The sequence below is a fragment of the Chlorocebus sabaeus genome, chromosome 19 (assembly GCF_047675955.1).
Source record: "Chlorocebus sabaeus isolate Y175 chromosome 19, mChlSab1.0.hap1, whole genome shotgun sequence".
In the NCBI taxonomy this organism is placed as follows: domain Eukaryota; kingdom Metazoa; phylum Chordata; class Mammalia; order Primates; family Cercopithecidae; genus Chlorocebus; species Chlorocebus sabaeus.
The window spans coordinates 18,783,445-18,809,172 of record NC_132922.1 but is presented as its reverse complement, the minus strand read 5'-3'; the positions used below and the strand labels follow the sequence as shown (position 1 = coordinate 18,809,172).

General features: G+C 45.0%; 1 protein-coding gene and 1 long non-coding RNA gene across 3 annotated transcripts in view; both read left to right on the top strand.

The window, feature by feature from the left end:
- The window catches only part of LOC103223198 (uncharacterized), a 70,588-nt gene extending 54,676 nt beyond the window's left edge, over nucleotides 1–15,912 (top strand). Inside the window, exons 4-5 of the long non-coding RNA XR_493724.3 lie at nucleotides 11,788–11,880; nucleotides 14,547–15,912. This is a non-coding gene — a long non-coding RNA (uncharacterized lncRNA). The remainder of the gene's footprint in view (nucleotides 1–11,787; nucleotides 11,881–14,546) is intronic.
- Nucleotides 15,913–16,985: 1,073 nt separating this feature from the next.
- The window catches only part of SLC5A1 (solute carrier family 5 member 1), a 77,851-nt gene continuing 69,108 nt past the window's right edge, over nucleotides 16,986–25,728 (top strand). The window contains exons 1-3 of one of the 2 annotated variants that reach the window (XM_007975552.3): nucleotides 16,986–17,991; nucleotides 19,639–19,727; nucleotides 20,352–21,044. In XM_007975552.3, the coding sequence (XP_007973743.1) occupies nucleotides 20,910–21,044 (135 nt within the window). In that variant the 5' untranslated portion in view covers nucleotides 16,986–17,991; nucleotides 19,639–19,727; nucleotides 20,352–20,909. Of the gene's footprint in view, nucleotides 17,992–19,638; nucleotides 19,728–20,299; nucleotides 21,045–25,728 lie in introns of those variants that run through there. The other variant, XM_073006784.1, reaches the window with a different exon arrangement.

Below are 25,728 nucleotides of genomic sequence, written 5' to 3'. Positions count from 1 at the left end.
TACATTCACATATCCTTTGACCTACCTATTTTACTTCTAAGAATGTATGCTACAGGCCAGACATGACGGCTCATGCCGGTAATCCAAGCACTTTGGGAAGCCAAGGCGGGCGGATCTCCTGAGGTCAGGAGTTTGAGACCAGCCTGGCCAACATGGTGGAACCCCCCCTCTACTAAAAATACAAAAATTAGTCCAGTGTGGTGGTCTGTGCCTGTAGTCCCAGCTACTTGGGAGGCTGAGGCAGGAGAATTGCTTGAACCCAGGAGGCAGAGGTTGCAGTGAACTGAGATCGTGCCACTGCACTCCAGCCTGGGCGATAGAGCAAGACTCTGTCTCAAAAAAAAAATAAAGTTAAGTGTGTAAAGCAACATATAGTATGCTAACATTAGTGTAGAACATGAGGAGGTAGAGGAAGAATATAGGTACATATTTGCTTATATGTGCATTTAAAAATCTCTTGAATACACAAGAAATTGACAAAATTGATTGTCTTCAGGGAAAAAATTTGGATGACTGAGAGGCTTTCTTTCTATATATGCTTATGTACCTTATGAACCACGTGAATGTATTATTTACTGCATCAATAGATGGTAGGAGAAACGGAGGGGAAAAACAATAAAAAGGGAAAGAAGAAGAACGAACACGACTCTAGGATCACTGGCTATCCGAGCAGTAAGGGACCTTAGCAATCTTCTGGCTTGACTCCATAATACATTCACTGACTCCACAAATATATCTTCAGTGACTCATATATGCCTGACACTTCCAGGTGCTGTAGATAGCAAGATGCAAATGTATAGAGATAAACAATCTAATGGAGAAAGATCTTACAGTTTATCAGTAAGAAACTGAAACCCAGAGAAAGAACAGGCCTTGGCCAAGATCACCAGAGACTTGGTGGGAGAGCTAGGGCTGAAACTCAGGTCTGCAGTCTCTGTCTGGTTTTATTACCTATTCTGGGCTTAAAGTACAGCAAAGGAAATGGACCTGATAATGCAGTCAATGTTTATGAGCATAATGATAACTGAACCACAAAACTGGCTTTCCTCTCCTACATCTACTTTCTAATCATCATAGTCACAGCCAATGGAAAGACCTCTCAGTACTAATTAACACTGTTTCATCCTCCACCTACAGAAACTATTATGTAGACGTCATTATAAATAAATAACGCATGCACACACACCTTTCTGAGTGATGGTTCATCTGTCCCTGCTGAGACACGAAAAATGGTGAGACAAAGCATTAAGGCAGATACTCAGAGAATGATCTTCTGTTTGGGAATAGGGAAAAGAACCGAATCCACTGTCAATTGTCCCTGATCCCTGGGATTTTCTAAGGGTCTTAGGCAAACTCCTCAACAGGGTTTTTCCAAGTTTGGGAAATCTTACCAGGAAATAAGAAAAGAGGAGTGTCATTCTCATTACCTTGAATGACAAAGAGCAACAATCAACAGCCTGGGGCGTAGCCTAATGTATCCAATTAACTTTGATTTCAGTATTACATAACACACATGAAAATGGAATCATATACACACAAACACATATATAAACACTCCTATAAATATATGCCCACTTAGACATGTACACAAATATCAACTCCAAAACACAGAATAAAAGTCTGAGATGAAAAGCCATCAGTTCTAAAGCCATGATGATCCAAAATATGAAATCGTAAAATCTCTGTCTTTGGAGTGATTCTATTATTGGAGAAGGGGCTGCTGATTGAACTCTAGCTTCAGTTTGGCTCTGAAGGGTAGGTGTAAAGAGGAATAGATCCTTGTTATCAATTGCTGATGGGAGAGAGAAGATGGTTCAGGGTTGTGCTTGAAAAGAGCAAAGAAGTCAAATTGAGGTTTTTTCATATGGGCTTAGGCTGTGAGTCCCAGCACAGGGCCTTCCCCCACACCACCTCCCCCCCATTTTTCTTAGAGATAGGGTGTGGCTCTGTCACCCAGGCTGGAGTGCAGTGGCACAATCATAGCTCACTGCAGCCTCAAACTCCCGGGTTTAAGTGATCCTCTCACTTTAGCCCCCCAGGTAGCTGGGACTGCAGGTGTGTGTCACCATGCCCACCTAATTTTTTTATTTTTTACTTTTTGTAGAGACAGTCTTGCTATGTTGCCCAGTTTGGTCTTGAACTCATGGCCTCAAGCAGTCCTCCTGCCTTGGCCTCCTAAAGTGCTTGGATTATAAGCATGAGCCACTTCGCTCAGCCAAGCCTCATTTTTAATGGAAGACCACTTGCAAGGCCCATTTTCTCTGCTTTCCAAACAGAAGTCATCCTGGGTCTCAGTTTAATCTCTTGTTTTGACTCATCCTGAGTCACTCACTGCTTGCTTCCCACTCGTAGTCCTTGAGAAAGCACCTGGTCTGCAATGGCTTCCTTCAGTGCAAAGTATACTCCAAAGTTACTGTTCCATGTGAAAAGGCTATGGGTTCTATGGGGCAAAGACCTCTTTAAACTGCAACTGTTATTAACATTGTGATTACCCCCACACATGCCTGATATGGGAGAACTGTTTGTACTTCTTGAACACAGGTGGCTGCTGGTGAGGGGCCTTGAGGGCCAGTTCCTCTAATACCTGAGTCAGGCATTCATCAGGTTTTGGATTTCCACACCTTCGAGAATAATAGACTCTTCACACTTAAAAAGGTTAAGAGCATTCAACCAATCCCCTCATTCTGCAGTGAGGAAACTGAGACCCAACGAGTAAGAGTGACTTGGCCACTTGTATGCCCTGGTCTCAGAGTTCCTAATCCAATGCTCTGCCATTTCTAAAAACATTGTTTATCACACCTGTAATCCTAGCACTTTGGGAGACTGAGCTGGGCAGATCACTTAAGCCCAGGAGTTCGAGACCAGCCTGGGCAACATAGTGAGACCTCACCTCTATTTTATCAAAAATAAAAGTAAAAGAAAACATTGTTTAAAAAAAAAAAAAAAAAAAACTCCTACAATTTCTTCTAAATCTTAACCTACATCTACCCTATGACTCAGCCTTTCCACCCCTAAGTATTTACTCAGGAAAAATGAAAACATATATCCACAAAAGACTTGTACACGAATGTTCACAGCAGTTTTATTCAAAGTAGTCAGAATCTAGATACAACCCAAATGTTCATTAGCAGGTAACTGGACAAACAAAATGTAGTGTATCAACTCAATGGAATACTACTCATCAATTAAAAAACATAACAAGCTACTGATGCATACAGTGTGGACGAATCTCACAGATACTGAATTGAGAAAATAAGTCAAACATAAGTGAGTACACACTGTATTATTCCATTTATATGCAGCTCTATAACAGGCAAAACTAATTAGTCTATGGTGATAGAAAACAAAGTAGTTGTCGGAGGCAGGAGAGGGATGATTGGCTGCAAAGGGGTATGAGGGAACTTTCTAGGGTTCTGTCAATGTTCTACATCTTGATCGAGATGGTGGTTATGTGGGTATTTTTGTCAAAACTCACCAAACTGGGTGTGGTGGCTCGTACCTGTAATCCCAGCACTTTGGGACGTTGACGCAGGCGGATCACCTGAGCTCAGGAGTTCAAGACCAGCCTGGACAACATGGAGAAACCCCATCTCTACAAAAAAGTAGCCAGATGTGGTGGTGTACACCTCTTGTCCCAGCTATTTGGGAGGCTGAGGTGGGAGAATCGATTGAGCCCGGGAGGCCAAGGCTGCAGTGAACCGAGATCATGCCACTGCACTCCCACCTGGGTGACAGAGGGAGACCCTGTCTCAAACAACAACAACAACAACAACAACAACAACGACGACAAAACCCACAAAACTATATATTGAGGAAAACATTCTTGTATATTGATAACTGCCTCATTTTTTTTTCCAGTGGCCACTACTATTCCATGGCATGTATGCGCAATAATTGATTGTGACATTTACCTACATATGGGCATTCAGATTGTCTCCAGGTATTTCGTTTTGTTTTTTGAGACAGAGTCTTCCTCTGTTGCCCAGGCTGGAGTGCAGTGGCATGACCAAGGCTCACTGCAGCCTGGACCTCCTGGGCTCAAATGATCCTCCCACCTCTGCCTCCCCAGCAGCTGAGACTACAGGCACATGCCACCAGGCCCAGTTAATTTTTAAATTTTTGGTAGAGATGAGTCTATGTTGCCCATGTCTATGTTGCCCAGGCTGGTCTCAAACTCCTCGGCTCAAGCGATCCTCTCACTTGGCCTCCCCAGGTGTTCTTTGAGAAGAATGACAACTCTATTGGTGAAAATACATGTGAACTAAATTGCAGTGAACTGAACTGAACCAAACTGAAACATGGACAGTACCAGGTTGGCAAATATTTAAAATAATTCTTTAAAAATCACACAAAAAGATGGTTGTCACTAATTATTAGGGAAATGTGAATCATAACCACAATTTGATCCCTTCTTACACCCACTAGGATGGCCATTTAAAAAAAAGCACAGAAAACAACAAGTGTTATTGGGCATGTGGGAAAATTGGAACTCTTGTATGCTGCTGGTGAGATTGTAAAATGGTGCAACCACTCTGGAAAACAGTATGCAGTTCCTTGAAAAATTAAAAATAGAACTACTATAGTATCCAGCAATTCTACTTCTGGGTATATATACTCAAAAGAATTGAAAGCAAGAACTCAAACAGATATTTGTATACCCATGTTCATGACAGCATTATTCACAATAGCTAAGAGGTGGAAATAATCCAAATGTCCCCTGACAGGTGAACAGCTAAACAAATGTGGTATATACATACAATGGAATATTAGCCTTAAAAAAGGAAGGAAATTCAAATATATACTACAATATGGGTGGACCTCAAGGATATTAGGCCCAGTGATATAAGCCAGACACAAAAAGACAAGTTTTTTTTTTTTTTTTTTTGAGACGGAGTCTCACTCTATTGCCCAGGCTGGAGTGCAGTGGCACGATCTTGGCTCACTGCAACCTCCGCTTCCTAGATTCAAGTGATTTTTCTGCCTCAGCCTCCTGAGTAGCTGGGATTACAGGCACCCACCACCACACCCAGCTATTTTTTTGTATTTTTGGTGGAGATGGGATTTCAATATGTTGGCCAGGCTCAAACTCCTGACCTTGTGATCTGCCCGCCTCAGCCTCCCAAAGCGCTGGGATTACAGGCATGAGCCACTGCACCCAGCCTAAAAAAAAAAAAAGACAAAGTTGTATGATTCCACTTATATAAGATACCTAGAACAGACAAATTCATTGAGACAGAAAGTCAAATAGTAGTTACCAGGGACTGAGGGGAGGGGAGAACAGACAGTTACTGCTTAATGGGTACAGAGTCTCAATTTGGAATGATGGAAAAGTTCTGTAGATAGATAATAGATACTGATGATTGCACAACAATGTGAATGCACTTAATACAACGGAATTTTAAAATGGTTAGAATAGTAAATTTTATCTTATATATATTCTACCACAATAAAAAAAAATTCCATCAAAATGAGTGTCATCTGGGACAGTCACCCCACAGGGCAGTTTGATGACATATATCAGTCTTAAAAATAGTCAAGCCCTTTGATTAACATTCTGTACTAGGAATTTCTCATAAGAAAATAGACGAGTGTGGACCAGGCGTGGTGTCTCACGCCTGTAATCCCAGCACTTTGGGAGGCCGAGGCGGGCAGATCACGAGGTCAGGAGATGGAGACCATCCTGGCTAACACGGCGAAACCCCATCTCTACTAAAAATGCAAAAAATTAGCCGGACGTGGTGGCAGGCGCCTGTAGTCCCAGCTACTTGGGAGGCTGAGGCAGGAGAATGGCATGAACCCAGGAGGCGGAGCTTGCAGTGAGCCGAGATTGTGCCACTGCACTCCAGCCTGGGCGACTGAGCAAGACTCCGTCTCAAAAAAAAAAAAAAAAGAAAATAGATGAGTGTTAGAGGGACATTCATCTCAGCAATATCTACAATAATACCTCTAGCTGCCCTAAATGTCCAAAAATACAGAATTTATTAAGAAAATATAAATATATCAATATGCTAGAATAATTTGTGGTCATTTAAAAATACGTTGTAGATCTACAAAATTCAATGCACAGTTCAATCCAATTTTGCAAATATGTGATGCTTATTTATAAATATGTAATTATTAATGTATGTAATATATAGCTATATTATATTTTATATATTTGTTTGTTTGTTTGTTTTTTGAGATGGAGTCTTGCTCTGTTGCCCAGGCTGGAGTAGAATGGTGTGATCTCAGCTCACTGCAACTTCTGCCTCCCAGGTTCAAGCTATTCTCGTGTCTCAGCCTCCCGAGTAGCTGGGATTACAGGCATCCACAACCGCGCTTAGCTAATTTTTGTATTTTTAGTAGAGATGGGGTTTTGCCATGTTGGTCAGGTTGGTCTCGAACTCTGGACCTCAGGTGATCCACTTGCTTTGGCCTCCCAAAGTGCTGGGATTACAGGCGTGAGACACCGCACCTGGCCTTTTATTTCATATATTTTAAAATCTGAAAGAACATATATTCCAAATGATAACAGTGACAATTTCTAAAATATGGTCTTAAGAATAAGACTTTCAGCCAGGCATGGTGGCTCACACCTGTAATCCTAGCACTTTGGGAGGCCAAGGCAGGAGAATTGTTTGAGGCTAGTTGTTCAAGACCAGCCTGGTCAACATAGCAAGACCCCATAAAATTTTTTAAAAGAATACAACTTTTTTATTTTTGGCTTATCTATATTGCCTTCTTGGGTTTTTTTCCAAATAAAATAATATTCTTCAGGCATAATTAGAAAAAAACCAAGTGAATTTGGGCAAAACTCACATCTAACCTTGCTTTATAATGCTGGATGTCAAAGAGGCTATCTGTGAAACAAGAGATGACTCTACTGGCAAGTTTTGCTTTGGTTTGTTTTTTTCTTTTTCCATTCAACAAGAGGGTAACTTGACATTTTGGCTTACCAGTTCAAGGTTGCAATTTTTATAATGCATTATAAGAGATGTACACCTCCATAGTACAGGTGTAGGTGGGAGATGACAGTAGCAGGTGATTTGGTATTCTGAGTTTAACACGTCGTTTAGCAGTATCTTCTTTTTTTTTTTTTTTAAGAGAGAGATGGGGTCTCCCTCTGTCACCCAGGCTGGAGTGCAGTGGCAGGATAGTAGCTCACTGTAGCCACGAGCTCGCCTGTAATCCTAGCTACTTGAGGATTGCTCAAGCAATCCTCCCATCTCAGCCTCCTGAGTAGCTGGGATTACAGGTGTGTACACCGCTTCCAGCATTATCTTTGAAGAACCAAGAAAGGCTTTACAGAGGAAGCAACAGTAAAATGCCCATTTAATATATAAAGCCTTTCTGACATGACAAAATGAATTGCATGGGCAAAGGCAGGGGAACCTGAATGGTCCAGTTTGGATGGATGTTTACTATATCTATTCATACAATTCAACAAATAGTTATTGGACATCTAAGTGCCACACATGCTCCTCTAGGCACTAGAGGTACAGCAGTGAAGAAAACAGTCCCTATTCTGATTCTAATTGTGAAAGATAGGTTTTAAAAAAGCAAGCAAACAGCCGGGCACAGTGGCTTACGCCTGTAATCCCAGCACTTTGGGAGGCTGAGGTGGGTGGATCATGAGGTCAGGATATCCAGACCATCCTGGCGAACACGGTGAAACCCCGTCTCTACTGAAAATACAAAAAATTAGCTGGGAGTGGTGGCAGGCGACTTTAGTCACAGCTACTTGGGAGGCTGAGGCAGAAGAAGGGCGTGAACCCGGGAGGCGGAGCTTGCAGTGAGCCGAGAATGCGCCACTGCACTCCAGCCTGGGCGACAGAGCAAGACTCTGTCTCAAAAAAAAAAAAAAAAAAAAAAAAAAAAAAAAAAAAAAAAAAAAGCAATCAAATAAGAACATGATATGTCCGGCAATAATGTTAGGAAGGAAAATAAAGCAGAATAAGGAGATAAAGAAAGCCAGGAAGAAGAAAGGTGACCAAGGAGGGTCTTTCCTGATGGTGTCAAAGGAAAGAGAAATTAGTTAAGCCACATGGATTTCTGGGAGAAAGGCCTCCTAGATAAAACAGCAGGTATAAAGGCCCCTGACGGGGAAGCATGAAGGGAATGAGAATGAATGTTGGAGAGACAGACCTAGGACTGTGTGATTAAAGTCCTTGGATGCCAATTAATCTAGTCATAGGAATTCTTCCAGGAATATAAAGGCAAGAACACTGGCCTAGGAATCAAGATTTCTGGAATTAAGTCCTGAGTCTGCTACTAAGTTGCTTTGTGTCCTTGGATGAGTCACTTCAAGTCCCTGGGACTCAGTTTCCCCATGCATCAGGTGCCAGCAATCATCTTTACTTATCTATCTTCAGGTGAGGCTCAAAGGAAGGTGGAAGATGTGGAAGAGTTTAGAATGTGTGCTGTTGTCTTCAAGGGAGAAGGAGTATGACTGTTACGTCCATAGAGGGGCTGGGAGAACAAGGGGCCCTCACTGTGTGGAGGAAGCACTCTAGAAGTAAGGTATTGAACAAGGGAGTTGGCTATCCTAAAATTGGGAAAAAAGAGGTATCTTGGGTACCCTGAAAATCACTCTGGAGTCCCCTCCCAAGGTCAGGCAGAAACCAGGCAGAATGAGAGGGATTGTCTTTGGAAACCTCCTTCCAAAAAAATGCCTACATGACCTGAAGGTGGCTTGAAGCTCTCTCAATTTGACACTTTGTGAGCGTGTGTGTGTGTGTGTGTGTGTGTGTGTGTGTGTGTGTGTGTGTTAAGGGACAGTCAGAGTCAGGACAAGTCCAATGTGGTGAGGGAAGGAAAGAAAGTATACAGGACAGTGGAGCGGGTCCGGAGAAGAGGGTGAAGTTCAGGACTTTGCACCAAACCTTCTCTCCCTGAGACCAAAGCAATGGTTCTCTGAGAGACCACTGTTAGAAGAAAAATAAAAGAGCTATCATTAATCAATTCCTTGCTAGCATTTATAGAGCATTGCAGGAAGTGCTTTGCAAGCATTATCTCCTTTAATCTTCACAAAACCCCTATGACATAGGTGCTATCATCCTCAGTTTGTTGATAAGGAAACTGAGATTTAGAGAGATTAAGTAACTTGCCCAAGATTGCACAGCTAATGAAGGACATAACTAGATTTTGAACCCATTGCTCATAAATGCACATTAAAAATATGTGTTGACCAGGTGTGGTGGCTCATGCCTATAATCCCAGCACTTTGGGAGGCTGAGGTGGGTGGATCACTTGAGGTTAGGAGGTTGAAGCACCAGTGAGCAATGTTCACACTCCAGCCTGGGCTATAAAGTAAGACATATATGTATACATATATATGTATATGTGTGTTTTTTTACATATATACATATATATTTATTTACATATGTTTATATATTTACATATATTTTTTGAGACAGGGTGTCACTCTGTACTTATACATACATATACACATACATATACACACATATGTGTATATATATGCCCAGAGAGGGTGTCCTCAGGGAAAGAAAGAATAAAGAAACATCTGAGAAGGAATTCAAAAACTCTAGCTTCCAGTCCTTGTTTCACCTGACACACTGTGTCACCCTAACAAGTCCCTTCCCCTCTCTGCTTCTCAGCAACCTGCCTCCACTATCTTCCTAATTTCTCAGCCCATTGGCCTTTAAACTTTCTGGGGTTCCTGCATCATGCTACTGGGGCCTCTTGCCACATCTCCAGCTGTGTCAGACTCAGGTTCTGGATGGAACCTGAAGCCTTGATGGCCTGTGGGTGGAGGAACTGAGAGGAGACTCCAGGGAATTCTCTGGATTTCTGACACTTTAGATCTTTCTCTGGGACCCTTTGCAAGTCCCGTAGCTTGAGCCTTATCGACCAGTGGGTTGGTACTTTGAGAAGTCAAGAAGCCACACACTCCCCTCTCTGGAGGTACACAATTTAGGCAATAACCTAAGTCATGCCAACATACCTCTGCTGCAAAAAATGCTTAAGGGAGCAGAGCAGCTAACACGGTTATTGCAGTTTCCTGACTATCCATATATAACAGTATACATGGATACTCAGTTACCTCCCTGAGTTAGAGAGGAGAGGAGCCCAGAATCAGCTCACTACCCCAAGGAAGCCAGCTGGTCTGCACCTCCAAAATCTGCTTGCCTCAGTCACAACTCGCTCAGAGTCTTTTGAAGACCAGGAAATTAGAGAGTACTTTGAACATAACTCCTGGAAAAGCCACTAGACATGGCATAACTCATCCCCTACCTTTCACAAGTGGGACAGGGAGGCCCAGGGAGGCTGTGTCACTCAGCTGGAATCAGAACTCAGGCCTTCTGACCCCATGCTGTTTCTTTGACTCTTGCCCGCATTTCACCCCTTAGCCAATTTCTGGACCCCATGGAGTCTTCCTTTGGAACGCTTCTCCTAGTGTTTTTCTTGTCACTAAGCCCAACAGCACCTCAGGCCAGGCCACATCATCCCTCCCTGGATTATTGCAACAGTCTCTTCTGGTCTCCCTCCTCCAAGTCTCCCATTCCTTCACTCATCCTGCATAATGAGCCATGTCACTCTGACCCAAATTTGTCAGGGACTCCCCACCTCTTCCACTGAAGAAAACCCAAAGGCCCCAGCCTGACATTCAAGGTCTTCCACCACCTGGTGCCAACCTGCTTCTGGCTTCCCATCCCCCCACCTCCTCTCCTCACACATCTTTAGTCCAACCCAGCTGGACTGGTTGCTGTTCCCAGGATCTCCCTTCTCCTGCATTTCATCAGTGCTGTTTCTTCCAATGAGTTCGCAGGACTACCTTGCCTACTGCTCCATCTGCCACCTTTACCTGTCTGAATTCTACCATCCTACTTAGCTGGGTTCAAATGCACTGTCACACCATGAAACCTCCTCACACTCCACTCCCAATGGAAGAAATTGCTCCCTTCTCTGGACCTCAAAGCACTATTATGACCCTATTATGGGTGGATCTACATTAGGCCTTAGTATTTACGTACCTGTTTCCTCATTTAGCAGGATGCATTAGTAAAATACATAAACAACTGATCTGTATGCTTCCCATAAGCCCAGTATGGTGCCTTTTGCTCAGTGATTCCTTCCTTCTTTCAGCAACAATTTCTTGAACAGAGGCTGGATGTGTTGGCTCACACCTGTAATCTCCGAGTTTTGGGAGGCCACAGCAGCAGAATTGCCTGAGGACAGGAGTTTAAGACCAGTCTGAGCAAGATAGCAAGACCCCATATCTCCAAAAACATTAAAAAATTAGCCATACATGGTGGTGCACACTTGCAGTTTCAGCTACTTGGGAGGCTGAGGCAGGAGGATCACTTAAGCCCAGCAATTCAAGACTACGGTGAGCTATGATCATGCCACTGTACTTTAGCCTACACAGCAGAGCAAGACCCTGTCTATAAAAAATAAAAATAATAATTATTAAAGACAGTTTTAGAGTCCAATAGACCTAAGTATGAGTCTAAGCTCTATCACTTGCTAGTAGTATAACCTTGAACAAATTAACCATTGTAAAACAGGGGTCACAATATCTATTTCACAAATGTATCGTAATGAATAATGAGATAACATATGCATTGTGCTAAGCATATACCATATGTTATATCATTAGTATGTAATAGTGTTAATAGTATTAACTACTAATATTGGCTTATTAATTGGATAATATAATTATCTCATTAGCATGTAATAGTATTAATAGTATTAACTATTACATATTGGCTTATTAATTGGATTGTTATGTTATCCAATATTACTATTAAATAATCATGCTCCTACTATGTGCCTGGAATTGTGCAGGGGCAACCCGGAAGAGCCAGACAGAACTACACAAGACAAGGAGCACAGAGGCAAGTTGGAGCACCATTGCACCCTGAAAACAGGTGGTGCTTGGTAAGTTATTTGCCAAATGAGAGGGAACCTGTGGTGCAAAGCAGAACCCTGGGAGTCTCTGCCACTGTCATGACCTGTGACCTTGAGTAAGACTCATCTCTTTCCTGGGCTCAGTGTCCTCAGATGATCCACTCATCTTCCCCAGTTCCGTAATTCCAAGATACGGGAAGTAACACTGGGCCTTTGGATGATATTCCTTCATTCCTCCAACTCAGGCAGGAGCATGTTTTTACCTGCTCAATTCAGGAGTTTGGCCCACAGAGGCTGGTACCACCCACCGAAGAGGTCACACCTGTCTCTGAAGCAAGAAACACTAATCACTCTACAAGGTCCTGCCCTGTCATCCAGGCTGGAGTACAGTGGTGCCATCATAACTCACTACAGTTTCTAACTCCTGGGCTCAAGCGATCCTTCTGTCTCAGCCCCCAAAGTGCTGGGATTACAAGTGTGAGCCACTGTGCCTGGCCTGGTTTTTGTGTTCCTGGAATCCCAGCCTCACTGGCAGGTTGACTGAAGGGTGGTCAGCTGGCAGTGTGGGGGATGAGGCTCACAGGTAAGTGCCATGGTGAGGTCCTCAGCAGTACCTGCAGGCCTGTGGGCCACCTCCTGTCAGGAGCTCCTTCTCTGCCTCATCTTACATTGCAGAGGGAGCCGAGGTCCATGGGGTAACAGTCACACTGAGGAATGGCTCTCAGAGAGCCGACTTCTGCAGGTCCTGAGTGACATCTCACCTTCCCACTCCACCTGCTCTCATCCTGGGTTCTGAGTTTTCAGAAAAGCAAGGTGTTTGGCAGACAATGATGCCTACGTTACACTGCTGACTTTTGCCTGCATTTTTTATAATTAATGACTCATTGAAATACCTCAGACTTTCGTACAGCTGGGTCCAAGTGTCAAACTGGAGGTGAAGTGGGAGAAGGGCTAGAGGGATGCTGGCTTTGGAGTAGCCTCAGAATCGGGACTAAGGCTTCACTTCTCCTTGCTGTATCCCCTCCTCTTCCTCCCCTCTGCACTAGTGGTATAGGCTTTGGTACAGGGACTTGAGCGCCAGCTTGGCCATTTACCAGCCAAGGGATCTAGGACCCAAGTAACTTAACCCTTTTGAGTCTCAGTGCTCTTGTCTGTAAAATGGGGATAGCAATAGGGTCATTGTGAAGACTGAAGCTGTACCACTTGTCACAAGACATAGTTCATATATTCTTTTTTGTGTCTGTCTCCTGCTCTATGAGGTCAGGGCCCCAGCTCAAGACTCCATCTTTGAGTCTAGATAAGGTGACAATAATAAGAAAGATAAAAGTGAATCATTTTGTTGAGCATTAAATATGTGCTTGGCAGTGTGCCGAAACATTTTCCATATGCTGTCTCATTTATCTTAAATGTTATTATCTCCATTTTGCAAATGAGGTCCCCAGAAGTTACATAATTATTGTGAGGTTACCTAGATAATGAGAGGGTGAGCCAGAATTGCAGCCAAGTGTGCAGTGTGCCCAACTGTGAAGCCCCTGCTGAGTCTGTTGGGTGATAAGTGTTCAGAGAGAAGCTTGCTGCTCTACTAGCAATGGTCATGTTCCCACTTTGTGCTTTTAGAAATGGTGGTGAGCAATAGGAAATGTCATCCCTGGGGCTGGCAGATATAGTAGGGGATGAGACTTAGGATGAAGTAAGATTGACATGCACCTATCCAGTGCTTATTGTCCCCAGTGAAATAAGCAATAAATGGAGGACCAGAGAGCTTCAGGAGCCTGGTTAGAGTCAAAATTGGCACCAGGATCCTTCTTAAGAGACCAGCTGGTCAAGTTCTGCCAAATTTGACAGGTGCAGAGACAGTTTCAGAGTGATCTGCCTAAGGCCAGAGGAACTGGCTCTTGAACCCAGGCCTCCGACTTCCAGCCAACACATTCTTCCTGCTGCCCCAGATTGAGAACAGTGTTGAGGCAGTTCCCTGTGAAGGACTCTGGGGAAGGTAGGCTGGGTGTCTTGCAGCTTCTCACCCCATGGCTCCTCTCTGAAGCCAGTCTGGGATTTGAGATCTAGAGGAAAGAGCTATAGGAAAGATCTAGAGGATAAGGCAGTTCCAGTAACCTGGGTTCTGGTTCCAATCCAAAACTGACATGCATGACAGGCACTAAGCAAGCCTTTATTAGATCAAATTTGATCCCCACTGTAGAGGTGATACTCAAAGAATACAGAGGACTTGCCTAAGGTCACTCAGCATGTCAGGGGCTGAGCTGGGGCTCAGATCCTCCAGAGGTTAACCTCTTATTGACTTCAGCTTTAGAGGAAGGGTCAGGAGCACTTTGTCTCTTTCAGCTTTCCATCTTCCTTCTTCACTGCCCCCATGCCTAGACATCAGCTTCCAAGGGTAGCCTGAGGCCAGCTCAATAGTTTCCTTTTCTGGCCCCTCTCTTTACCTGGTAACCTTTTGGCTGTTACCCCTGGACCTGGATTCACCCTCTCAAGCAGCTCCTTCCCCTACTTCAAAGCATCTCCAATTCTGCTTTCTCCAGCAAATCCTTCCCCATTCAGATTTCTGACTGTAATAGCCTTGAGCTGTCCACTCAAGGATATCAGGTCCTAATCCCTGGCACCTGTAAATGCTACTGTGTTTTGAAAAAGAATCTTTGCAAATGTGGTAAAACTAAGAATTTTTTTTTTTTTTTTTCCAGATGGAGTCTCATTCTGTTGCCCAGGCTGGAGTGCAATAGTGTGATCTTGGCTGACTGCAACCTCTGCCTCCCGGGTTCAAGCGATTCTCCTGCCTCAGCTTGTAGAGTAGCTGGGATTACAGGCGCCTGCCACCATGCCCAGCTAATTTTTGTATTTTTAGTAGAGATGGGGTTTCCCCATGCTGGCCAGGCCGGTCTCAAACTCCCAACCTCAGGCTAACCGCCTGCCTTGGCTGGCCTCCCAAAATGCTAGGATTACAGGCGTGAGCCACCGTGCCCGGCCTAAACGAAGAATCTTGAGATGAGGAGAGATCATCCTGGATTATCTAGGTGGGCCCTAAACGCCATCAAAACTGGCTTTATGAAGGAGAGGCAGAGGGAGACAGACAGACACAGAGAAGACGGTGATGTGAAGACAGAGGCACATTGTGACTCCACTCATAGGAGGTACCTGGAGTGGTCCAATTCAGAGAGACAGAAAGTAGAACAGTTGTTTCCAGGGGCTGGGAGGAGGGGGAATGGGAAGTAAGCATTTACAGTGTGGAGTTTCAGTTGTGGAAGTTCTGGAGATGGATGATGGTGGTGGTTGCTCAACATTGTGAGTGTACTTAATGCTACTGAACTGTACACTTAAAAATGGCTATTATGGTAACCTTTATGTTATGTTTATCCACCCACCCCCACAGAGGCAAAGATTGGAGTGATATGGTACAAGCCAAGGCATGTTGGCAGCCACTAGAAGCTGGCAAGGAAGGACTGTCCCCTGGAACCTCAGTAGTGTGGTTCTGCTAACACCTTGCTTTCAGCCCAGTGAAACTGATTTCATACTTTTGCCTGCCAGAACTATGAGAGAATAAATTTTGATTGTTTTATGCTGCTGAGTTGATGGTAATGTGTTACAGTAGCCACAGGAAACAAATGTAGTTGTGTACTACCTAACAATGTGTCCATCAGTGATGGACCGTACATTCAACAGTGATCTCATAAGATTATAATGGAGCTGAAAAATTCCTGACATTGTAGCTGTCCTAGTATGGCAGCAGGACACATTTCTCACATTTGTAGTGATGCTGGTGTAAACAAACCTATTGTACTGACAGTTGTATAAAAGTATTAGAAAAATGTGGAACCAGCCCAAATCCCCATCAACGAACAAGTATATAAAGAAATTGTGGTAGGTATGTATATATATATATGATGGAATACTACTCAGCCATAAAAAGGAACAAATTAATGGCATTCACAGCAACCTGAATGGAACTGGAGACTATTATTGTAAGTGAAGTAACTCAGGAATGGAAAACCAAACATAGCATGTTCTCACTCATAAGTGGGAGCTAAGCTATGAGAATGCAAACGCATAAGAAAGATACAATGGACTTTGGGGACACGGGGGAAAGAGGGGTAGGGGGGTGAGCAACAAAAGACTACAAATTGGGTTCACTGCTCGGGTGATGGGTGTACCAAAATCTCACAAATCAACAATAAAGATCTTACTCAGGTAACCAAATACCACCTGTTCCTCAAAAAACTATGGAAATAAAAAATAAAGAAGTGCATTTGCACATTAAAAAAGTATAACACATAAAATTATCTATAGTATATAACACTTGATAATGGTAACCAATGACTATGTTACTGGTTTATGTATTTACGATGCTTTTTTCATTGTTTTATAGTATACTCCACTTATAAAAAAAACAGTTAACTGTAAAACAGCCTCAGGTAGGTCCTTCAGAAGGTATTTCAGAAGAAGGCACTGTTATCACAGGAGGTGACAGCTCCTTGTGTGTTACTGCTCCCTGAAGACCTTTCAGTGGGGCAAGATCCTGACCTTGTGCAGACCAAGGGTAATGTGTGTGTTTGTGTCTTCATTTTTAACAAAAAGTTGAAAATGTAAAAAAAATTTTAAGAGAGAAAAGCTTATAGAATCAGGATATAAAGAAAGAAATTTTTTTGTACAGTGGTACAATGTGTTTGTGTTTTAAGTTAACTTATTACAAAAGAGTCAAAAAGTAAAACAAAAGATTTATACAGTTAAAAAGTTATAGTAAGTTAAATTTATTATTCAAGAAGGAAAAGTATTTTAAAAATAAATTTAGTGAACTTAAGTGTCCAGTATTTATAAAGTCTACAGTAGTGCACAGTAATGTCTTAGGCCTTCACATTCACTAACCATTCACTCACTGACTCACCTAGAGCAGCTTCCAGTCCTACAAGCTCCATTCATGGTCAGTGCCCTATACAAGTGTACCATTTTTATCTTTTGTTTGTTTGTTTGTTTCAGGGTCTCGCTCTGTTGCCCAGGTTGAAGTGCAGTGGTGTAATAATGGCTCATGGCAGCCACGACCTCCCAGGCTCCCTCCCTCCCTCCCTTCGTATCACCATGCCTGGCTAGTTTTCCTTCCTTCCTCCCTCCCTCCCTCCCTCCCTCTCTCCCTTCCTCCCTCCCTCCCTTCCTCCCTTCCTTCCTTTCTCTTTTCCTTCCTTCCTTCCTTTCTCTCTCTTTTCCTTCCTCCCCTTCCCCTTCCCTTCCTCTTTCTCTCTCTCTCTCTCCCCCTCTCTTTCTTTTTGTTTCTCAGAGATGGGGTTTCACCATGTTGCCCAGGCTAGTCTTAAACTCCTGGGCTCAAGCAATCTTCCCACCTTTGCCTCCCAAACCGTTGGGATTGCAGGCATGAGCCACTGCTCCTGGCTCCATTTATTATCTTTTATACTGTATTTTTACTGTACCTTTTCTGTGTTTAGATAACAAATCATTACTATTATGTTACAGTTGCCTACAGTATTCACTACAGTAATGTGCTGTACAGGTTTGTAGCCCAGGAGCAACAGGCTAGACCATACAGCCTAGGTGTGTAGGCTATCCCTCCCATCTAGGTTTATGTAAAGACACTCTACGATGCTCCCACAAGGATGAAACTTCCTATGACGCATTTCTCAGAACATATCCTGTTGTTAAGTGACACATGACTGCATGCTAATCAATAGCCTGCTTCTCTGGGCTTTCCACACCTGAACTCCCAATGAGAAAAAAGGAAAGAAGAAAAAATTATAGCAGCTCTCTTCATCCCTCATCTTTGCTGGTGTCTCACTGTCAATGAGACCCCTTCACACCCATCATATGAGAGAGTCATTGCTGTCAATGCTGTATTACAGATGTTCGAAGGGAGGGTTGCAAATGCCAAGTGAGCTGTCAATGGTCTACTGCTTATTGGTAGCTGAGCTGACAATTGAACTAGCCAAGTAGGTTCTCTCTTCAACCCTTACTTCCCTAAACTCAAAATCTCTGTACCTAGGGTGTTGATTTCTTTGTGTGACAAGAGTTCAAGAGCTGGCCATTCCACTGTGGGGTCCTTTGCCAAGAAGCACAGTTCAACCAGTGAGAGGTGGACACTGTACCCTTGGGACCTTCTCGGGAGAAGCTCCCAGGCTGGCAGGAGAGGTGGGGCCCCCAAGGGTCCTGGACAGATGAGTGTGGAGGGAGGAAGAGGAGACAGGACAGTTCCTACTTAGTGATGAGTCCTTACCCTCCTAATGCTGGGTTCTCCCTGTCATCTGTAGACACTAGTGACCTCAGAGTCACTTGAATATTTGTTCTTCTTCTGACAGTCAGATACAGCTGTGGCTCTGTGGGCAAATGTCTTTTTAAATGTGGAACCCTCATCTGACCACTGATTGTAAACCTATGTATACTTGGATAGGGAGGGGGCTGCTTCCTGCTCTCAGCTCTGTCTTTCCTTATCAGCCTCATCTTTCCTATGGCCTGAGTGTCTGGCTGACTTTTTTCTTTCTCGGGGGTTCTGCTAACAAGGTCCCCTTTAGTGACCAGATCCTGGTTTTGATTGGCACCCATGAGGGTAAGAGAGAGTCCAACAGGATCCTACCACTGAGCAGTGGCCCAGCAGCTCAGGCCAGCTGCATGGGAGCAGGTGCATGTCACACTGTGTTCTCCTGGAAGCATCCATTCGGGGCAATGGGTTTAAAGTGTCCTTTTAGAAGAGACCAATGAAGAAGAGAGATGGCAAAAGGGCCTCAGGCAGCCTGGGGAATGACTGTGGTAGGGAGTTTCTTACAGTTGACATCCTTTTTATATATGTTTATTTGTAGCCCCTGCTAGTCCCTCCCTAAATATTGTAACCCCTTCCCTACTCCTCATGCTTGTCATCTTCTGGAATGTCCCTCACTCCCACCTTACCTGGCTTATTCCTCCTTTTCTTTCAAGTCCCTGCTCAAACCAGAGCTTTCACAGATCTTACTCTAACCTCACCTTATCCCCAGGTCAAATTCCTTGGTAGGCATTTGGGGTATTAGTATTTCTCCTTCAAAGCATGTGTCACAATGGTAATTTCATAGGTAGCTGTCTCATCTTTGATGCTGATCTATCTCTGTCATTGGTCAGGAAGCTCTGTGAGGGAAAGAGCTGTGTGAGTCTTTTCATAGCAGTATTCCAGGGTTGGCACATATGACCTGGCACATAGAAGCTGCTCTTTTGTTGCAAGAATAAATGAATGCATGAATGGATGCATTTTCTGACCTCTACCTGGGCCCCATCCTTTCTTTTCTTTACCCATTTATGTTTGGCTCTCCTAAAAAGATCAAAGAATGGCTCTGTCCCTCCTTTGAAGTCCTTTAGTATTTCCAGTTCTCTCTCCTGTTCGCTTCACTTTCTATGCCTTGTACTTTTGGAACTTGTCATGGTCTGGCTGCCTGCACCTGCATCTGGGTTCGGGGCTGGACTTTTCCTGTGAGTGGGTTCACTTCCAGACTAGAACAGAAGCTTCCTAAGGGCAGGGACTCTTCCTGGGATACATCCAGGTGAAAAAACTGGCTGAATGCAGGAACGAATGAACACAGGCAAAAGGCGAGTTGCTCCAAGCTGCAGCTGACAGCTGAGCTCTAAGTCTTGGCAGGCATTCACAGCAGTGAGCCCCTGCTTTCAGATTCCTCAGAAGAATCCCTGCTTCCTCTGGGCAGGCATTATACTGGCCCCAGGACATAGCCTTATGTAGTTTGCAGTCCTGGGGGATGTGTGGGGGAAATGGGGAAGACCTGTGGGGATGATGTCCAAATAATGATTCTTTGTCTGCAGCTTCGGTGGGAAGAACAGGTGCTGTTACGGAAGGAGGGGAAACAGACCTCTGAAGCACTGAGTGCAAAGGAACAGGATGCTCACATTTGGTGAGTGCGTGGTTGTCTAGCAGTGGGCAGGGAGGGCCTGAGGCAGACCAGAGTCCTGGCAGAGTTTCTGTGGCCCCACACCTCCCTGCACCTCCCCGCACCTCCCCATCAGAGCAAGGCCCCCCTCTTTGGGAACAGCCACTTCTGGCTGCTCTGTGGCCTCTAGAGCCAGCCCCTGAGAATACCCCACAACCCTCCCTCTGAACCCTGGTGTGGGCTGCAGGGCCAGCTCTGCTACTGGCTTTACTGTATGACCTTGGGCAGGTCATGCTTCCTCTCTTGGTCATCTTTGTTCTGAGCCCTGGCTTGCGGTTTAGACATGTGTTTCCAGATGGGTGAGCTGAGTCCCCAGGAAGGTCAGGGTTTGATGAACTCCTTGGAAAGAGTTCTCTAGTATCCCTTCTGCTGCCTCTGGAGGGCCCTGCATCATTACTGGGAGAGGGACAGGGCAAGGAAATAGCTCGCAGTGAGATCCCTTTCCCCAGTCTCGGTTTCTTCCTCTTCACAGTGGGCGTAACAGTGGTCCTGGGGGCTGCAAGGCTGTGGAGGGGGAGTGTGGAATGTGGGTGGGTGGGTGGCTGTCCTAGTGGCCAAGAGATTAGGATTGTGCTGATTTTCTTCCAGCGACACCCAGAAACTCTCTATCCTCTCAAGAATGTTCTCCAGGGAGAACAAGACTTGACTGATTCCTCAGAAGAGTGCTGCACCCATTTTACAAGCGGATAAGCCAAGTCCTTAGAAGGCCTGGGATTGGTCCAAGGATGGGTGGCAGGTGATCTGAAGCCTCTACGCCCCCAGCCTGAGGTGGCCTGTTCCCTCAATGGAGCCACTCCAGCTCTGGCAAGGGCAGGTGTTGTGGCGCTGCTGGTGCCTGCTGTGGGAGTACAGTGGGCCTTTGTGCCAGGCGGGCACCACCCCCTGACTGGCCCCTCCCCATTCACAGGACAACTCTTACCTGCCCAGCCACCGCCCCAGCCAACAGCCCAGCCGGCTGCTCCTTCCTGGGCTCCACGCCCGGAGCTGCTTCCCGACGGTGCAGCCTGCAAGATATTGCAGGGGCCCGGAGCTACTGCCCTGCTCCCTCAACGTCCCAGGTCCCCTCCCCCAGTGCTGATCATTAACCAGGAGGCCGTATAAGGAGCTAGTGGCCCTGGTGAGAGGGAGGGACACAACGCTGCCACCATGGACAGTAACACCTGGAGCCCCATGACCACCGCGGTCACCCGGCCTGTTGAGACCCACGAGCTCATTCGCAATGCAGCTGACATTTCTGTCATCGTTATCTACTTCGTGGTGGTGATGGCCGTTGGACTGTGGGTATGCAGTGGGTCCTGGGACGCGGGCGGGGAGGGTGCTCACGGAGGAGGAGCAACAGCCTCGCTGAGCTGCAAAGGGCAGTAGGCTTAAGTGTCAGTGGAGGGGAGAGGAAATGACTTGGAAGCACTTTAGAAGCACTCAGAGGCACAGCATGAAGGGAGGAGGGCAAGCAAGGATGAGCAGAAGTGAGAAGGGTACCCAGGGCAGCCTGCCAGGAAGGACTGAGGAGGATACCTGGGCCTGTGAGCAGAGGAGGAAGGTGGGGGTTTGAAGAGACCCCTGGAAAGTGTAAGGAGCAGGGAAGGGGCCACTTGGAGCTGCAGCGAGGGCTCCGGGGCTTGGGAGATGAGCCTCTAGCAGGTGACTACTGTCCTACCTTTTAGCCATCCAGTTTCAGATGGGAAAGAAATGGTGTGGAGTGGGAAAGCCACAGCCTCTGCCAGCCCCAGAGATGAGGATGCTGAAGTGGCAGACAGTGGGATACTGACTCCATGCCCCCATTCTGGGAGAGGTTAACCCAGAGGCCTTGTGCGTGAGGATCCCAGGGGCTGGAGCAAGTTAGAGATGAGAAAGATGGGTGGAAAAGGAAGAGGAGGAGAAGGAGGAGGAGGAGGAAGATCTGGGGGTGACCTGGCACTGGGGAGAGGGAAGTGTGTGTCTCCTTTTGGGACTCTGGGGACACAACAAACCAGAGAAACTTGTTCTCAGCCACCTGGAACATGGACATTTCACTTATGACAGACTCTGGCACGCCCAACAACTAGAGGAGGAGATGTTTTAAAAGTGTGCAGGACCGGCCGGGCACAGTGGCTCAAGCCTGTAATCCCAGCACTTTCGGAGGCCGAGACGGGCGGATCACGAGGTCAGGAGATCGAGACCATCCTGGCTAACATGGTGAAACCCCGTCTCTACTAAAAAAAATACAAAAAAAAACTAGCCGGGCGAGGTGGCGGGCGCCTGTGGTCCCAGCTACTTGGGAGGCTGAGGCAGGAGAATGGCGTAAACCCGGGAGGCGGAGCTTGCAGTGAGCTGAGATCCGGCCACAGCACTCCAGCCTGGGCGACAGAGCCAGACTCCGTCTCAAAAAAAAAAAAAAAAAAAAAAAAAAGTGTGCAGGACCGAGTGTGGTGGCTCACTCCTGTAATCCTAGCATTTCGAGAGGCCAAAGTGTGAGGATTGCTTGAGTCCAGGAGTTCGAGATCAGCCTGGGCAACATACTGAGACTCTGTCTCTACAAAAAATTAAAAAATTATAAAAAGTATAAAAAGTTTGCAGATATTCCAGCCACTCTCATGATTGTTATAGAGGTGGAGGTGATAAGCCCAGGGAGGCTGCTGTACCAGCTGGTGATTGTGTTGAACTCTTTTGACTTAGAGGAAAGGAAGATAGGCATGAACCCTTCTGTGGACACAGAGCTTTTTCAGGGACAAAAGGAAAAGGAAGTGTTTTTTTTCAAAGGAATTGTAGAAACTACATGTGGCAGAATGCCTCCCAAGTGTCACATGGGGTCAGTATGGCTGACTTTTCCTCAATACTCTCAGCTTCCCAGACATAGTGGAAACTGACCAACTAGGAGCCAGGATACTCAGGTTCACTACTGGCTTTCATATGGTTCGAATTCTGCAATACTGGGTAACTTCCCTCAGCCTCCGTTCACTCAACTTTAAAATAGGTACACTCTTATCTATTCTAATGACTCCCCCATGGTTGTGGTGAGGATATGTAGAGGTGAATTTGAAAGCTGTTTACGGATTCTGGGATTAAAAAAAAACTACTATTGTCATTTACCTTCCATGGTATGATCTAGACTCTGAACAATGTTTGAAAATGGGCAGCAGTGGTCAGGTGGGTAGTATATTTTTACAAAAGCCACAAGACAGGGAAGGCCAGAATGCTAATCCCCATTTTACAGAAGAGGAAATTGAAGCCTCATTTGGTTGTGATTTGCTTAAGGTTACAATAGATGAAATTGTTCTTGGAACTCAGATCTCTTGGCTCCTGATTTTTTATGGTACCAGGCACTCTGCCACTGTGACTGATTTCCTCCTCCCACCCACCCCAGCTTATAAGTGCTGGAGCCAAGGTGTGAGCCTGTCATCTGCTGGCTATACAGCACTGCCTGTTTCCCAGACAATCTCTGATAATCTCGGTTCTCTTAACCAATCTCATTTTAGCCCTGCCAGTCCAGTAGGTGTTTATACTTTTTAAATGGTGTTTACATGTTTCAAGTATCTGTGAATCAGTATCACTTGTCCTGCTAAATGCTACTTAATAGCTTGTTTAGTATTTGTCTATGTTTAATCTTCCCCCATTAGACAGTGCCTCTGGACCCTGGTCATTTAATGCATTGGATTTCTTCCAGTTTGTCCTCCTCTGTTTGCTGTTAAAGTGTCAAGAGTGACTTGATTCAGGGGTGGCCATTCTGACTCCTCTGGGCTGCACAGGCAGAATGGTCCAGGCCCATTGTGTTTCTTCAACTTAGAAAAGACCCACACTTGAGTCGATGTCCCTCTGTCACCTTCTCCATCTCTTCCAACATTATTTGGTTCTGTTTTGTCCTTTTACAACTCTGCCTCCTCCAATCATATTTTAGGCTTTGGCTTATTGCTTCTTCAGAGTTAATTTCCATTTTTCTTTCACCACCTATCAGTTTGTTTCTTAGGGAATTTCATATCCTTTTAAGCTGGATCTCTGACCTTATTCTTCCTGGAAGAGTTCATCAAGCTATCCTGAAATTCCCTCAAGCCAGGGGTTGTTAAACTATGGCCCATGGGCCACATCTGTCTCACAGCCTGTTTTTGTATGGTCCATAAGCCAAGAATGGTTTTTACACTTCTGAAGGATTGTGAAAAAGAAACAACAAAGCAAAATATGAAGAATTTGCAGCAGAGACCCTGTATATTCCACAAAGCCTCAGTATTTACCATCAGGCCCTTTTTCTTTAAAGAAAAAAATATTACTGACCCCTGTCTTATGCAGTCATTTGAACTGATAGCATCATTGAATGACTGAATTGGAATGGCCCTTGAGGGAGCCCAACCTTTCTGTTTTACAGATGAGGATCAGAGAGGGTGACCAGAAGTCATTCAGATGAATCAGTCCCAGAGCTGGGACAAGAATCAAGGTCTTATGATGCCAAAGCCAATGCTCTTTCCACTATTCTACCTTTCCCACTCCCCAAGACACTTGCCTTTCTGGGAATACTCTCTCCATGGTCCTTACTGTCATTGCATTGTTGTGACAGTGTCCTGGTGGTGCTGAATTCCTTTGCTTTTTTTTTTTTAAGTTGATGCTGTTCTTTAGATCATTTGACAAAATCAACTTTAGACTAGTTGTCAACAGCTTTCACTTGAACACTTCCAGTGGAAACTCTCCCAAGTGGCTTTATTCCATCTCTGGACAGCTCTGACAGAGAGGATATTCCTTTTGGCTCTGGTCTCAGACCTGATGTCCTGGAACTTCTGTCATTTTGTCTGGTTGTGTCCTATGTGGGCCACACCAAGCATCATGTCTGTCTCACTTTACATTTCAGAAGAAAATAGGCTGCATTTGAGGCTTCTCTTCTCCAGGCCCAACATCCTCAGCTTCTTAAGTTGTTCCTCTTCTGGAAAGAGGCCTAAAGTTCTTCCTTTCTGCTCAGTGCTCTTTGTATTCCGTGGAGATAGAACCCAAGTAAACCCCAAACCAAAACATTGTGGGTCAGTAATTGTCCTTCTTTTACCCCAGCAGCTTGGAGTTGTGAGTTCATTCTCTTCTAGTTGTAGAGTGGACAGGTGAATGTAACACTGTGGTTTACAAAGTGGTGTCTGGAACTTTAAAGTTATCCTTTGAGCATCTCATGCTCACAGAACAATGATTTTCTGTGCACAAAGCATTATGCCCAAAGCATTATGGGAAATTAAAAATTTGTAATATGGTAACACAAAGTAAAAAAAAATTGTAATGGTTGTGAACAAGGCGTAAGTGAAGTCATCTGGGTGTTCAGACACTTTCACTTGGAGAAGGGAGGAGGCTGTAGGGAAGGAGGAGGTTTCCATGGGGGAGTGTCAGGTAGGGTTTCATGGGGGAAGTGGATTTTGAGGGGCCTTGAAGAATGAATAGGTAGGGTCTGGGCTTGCATGGATGAGGGGATGAAAATTCCGAAGAAGAAAAGCCTTGGTGCACACACACCTCTCTTCACCTTTTGTCCATCCCCATCATCTTTCCTGAATTATTTCAGCTCCCCACTCTAGTCTCTGCCCTCACATTCTTCCTCTAAGGTCTTAATTTCTGAGACCAACTGGGGATATCAATCTTCTTCAACTTCACAGTGGCCTTCAGAATGGCTTTTCCTTGGTCAGTTGCTATAGCTCGGGTCCTTGGGATTTGTTTCTGTTTTGGCCCTTAGCTACCTTTTCTGATTCTTATATCTCTTGCTATTCCCAAAAAATCTGCTACAGAGGACTTCACAGTATCTCCTATGGGAGGAAGGACCCTGCCAGGAGTCCAGAAAGACCCAAGCCATGCTCTCCCGGGTACTGCCCAGCACATGGGGGAGCTCAGCAAATCTATGTTGACTGATGGGACACAATAATGGCCCTGCTTCCTAAAGGACTAAGTTCAATAATACATCGTTGCAGTCTGAGCACCTAGCAACATGTTATCTGTCTCAGGCATGTTTGATGACTAAATTACAAGTGTCTAA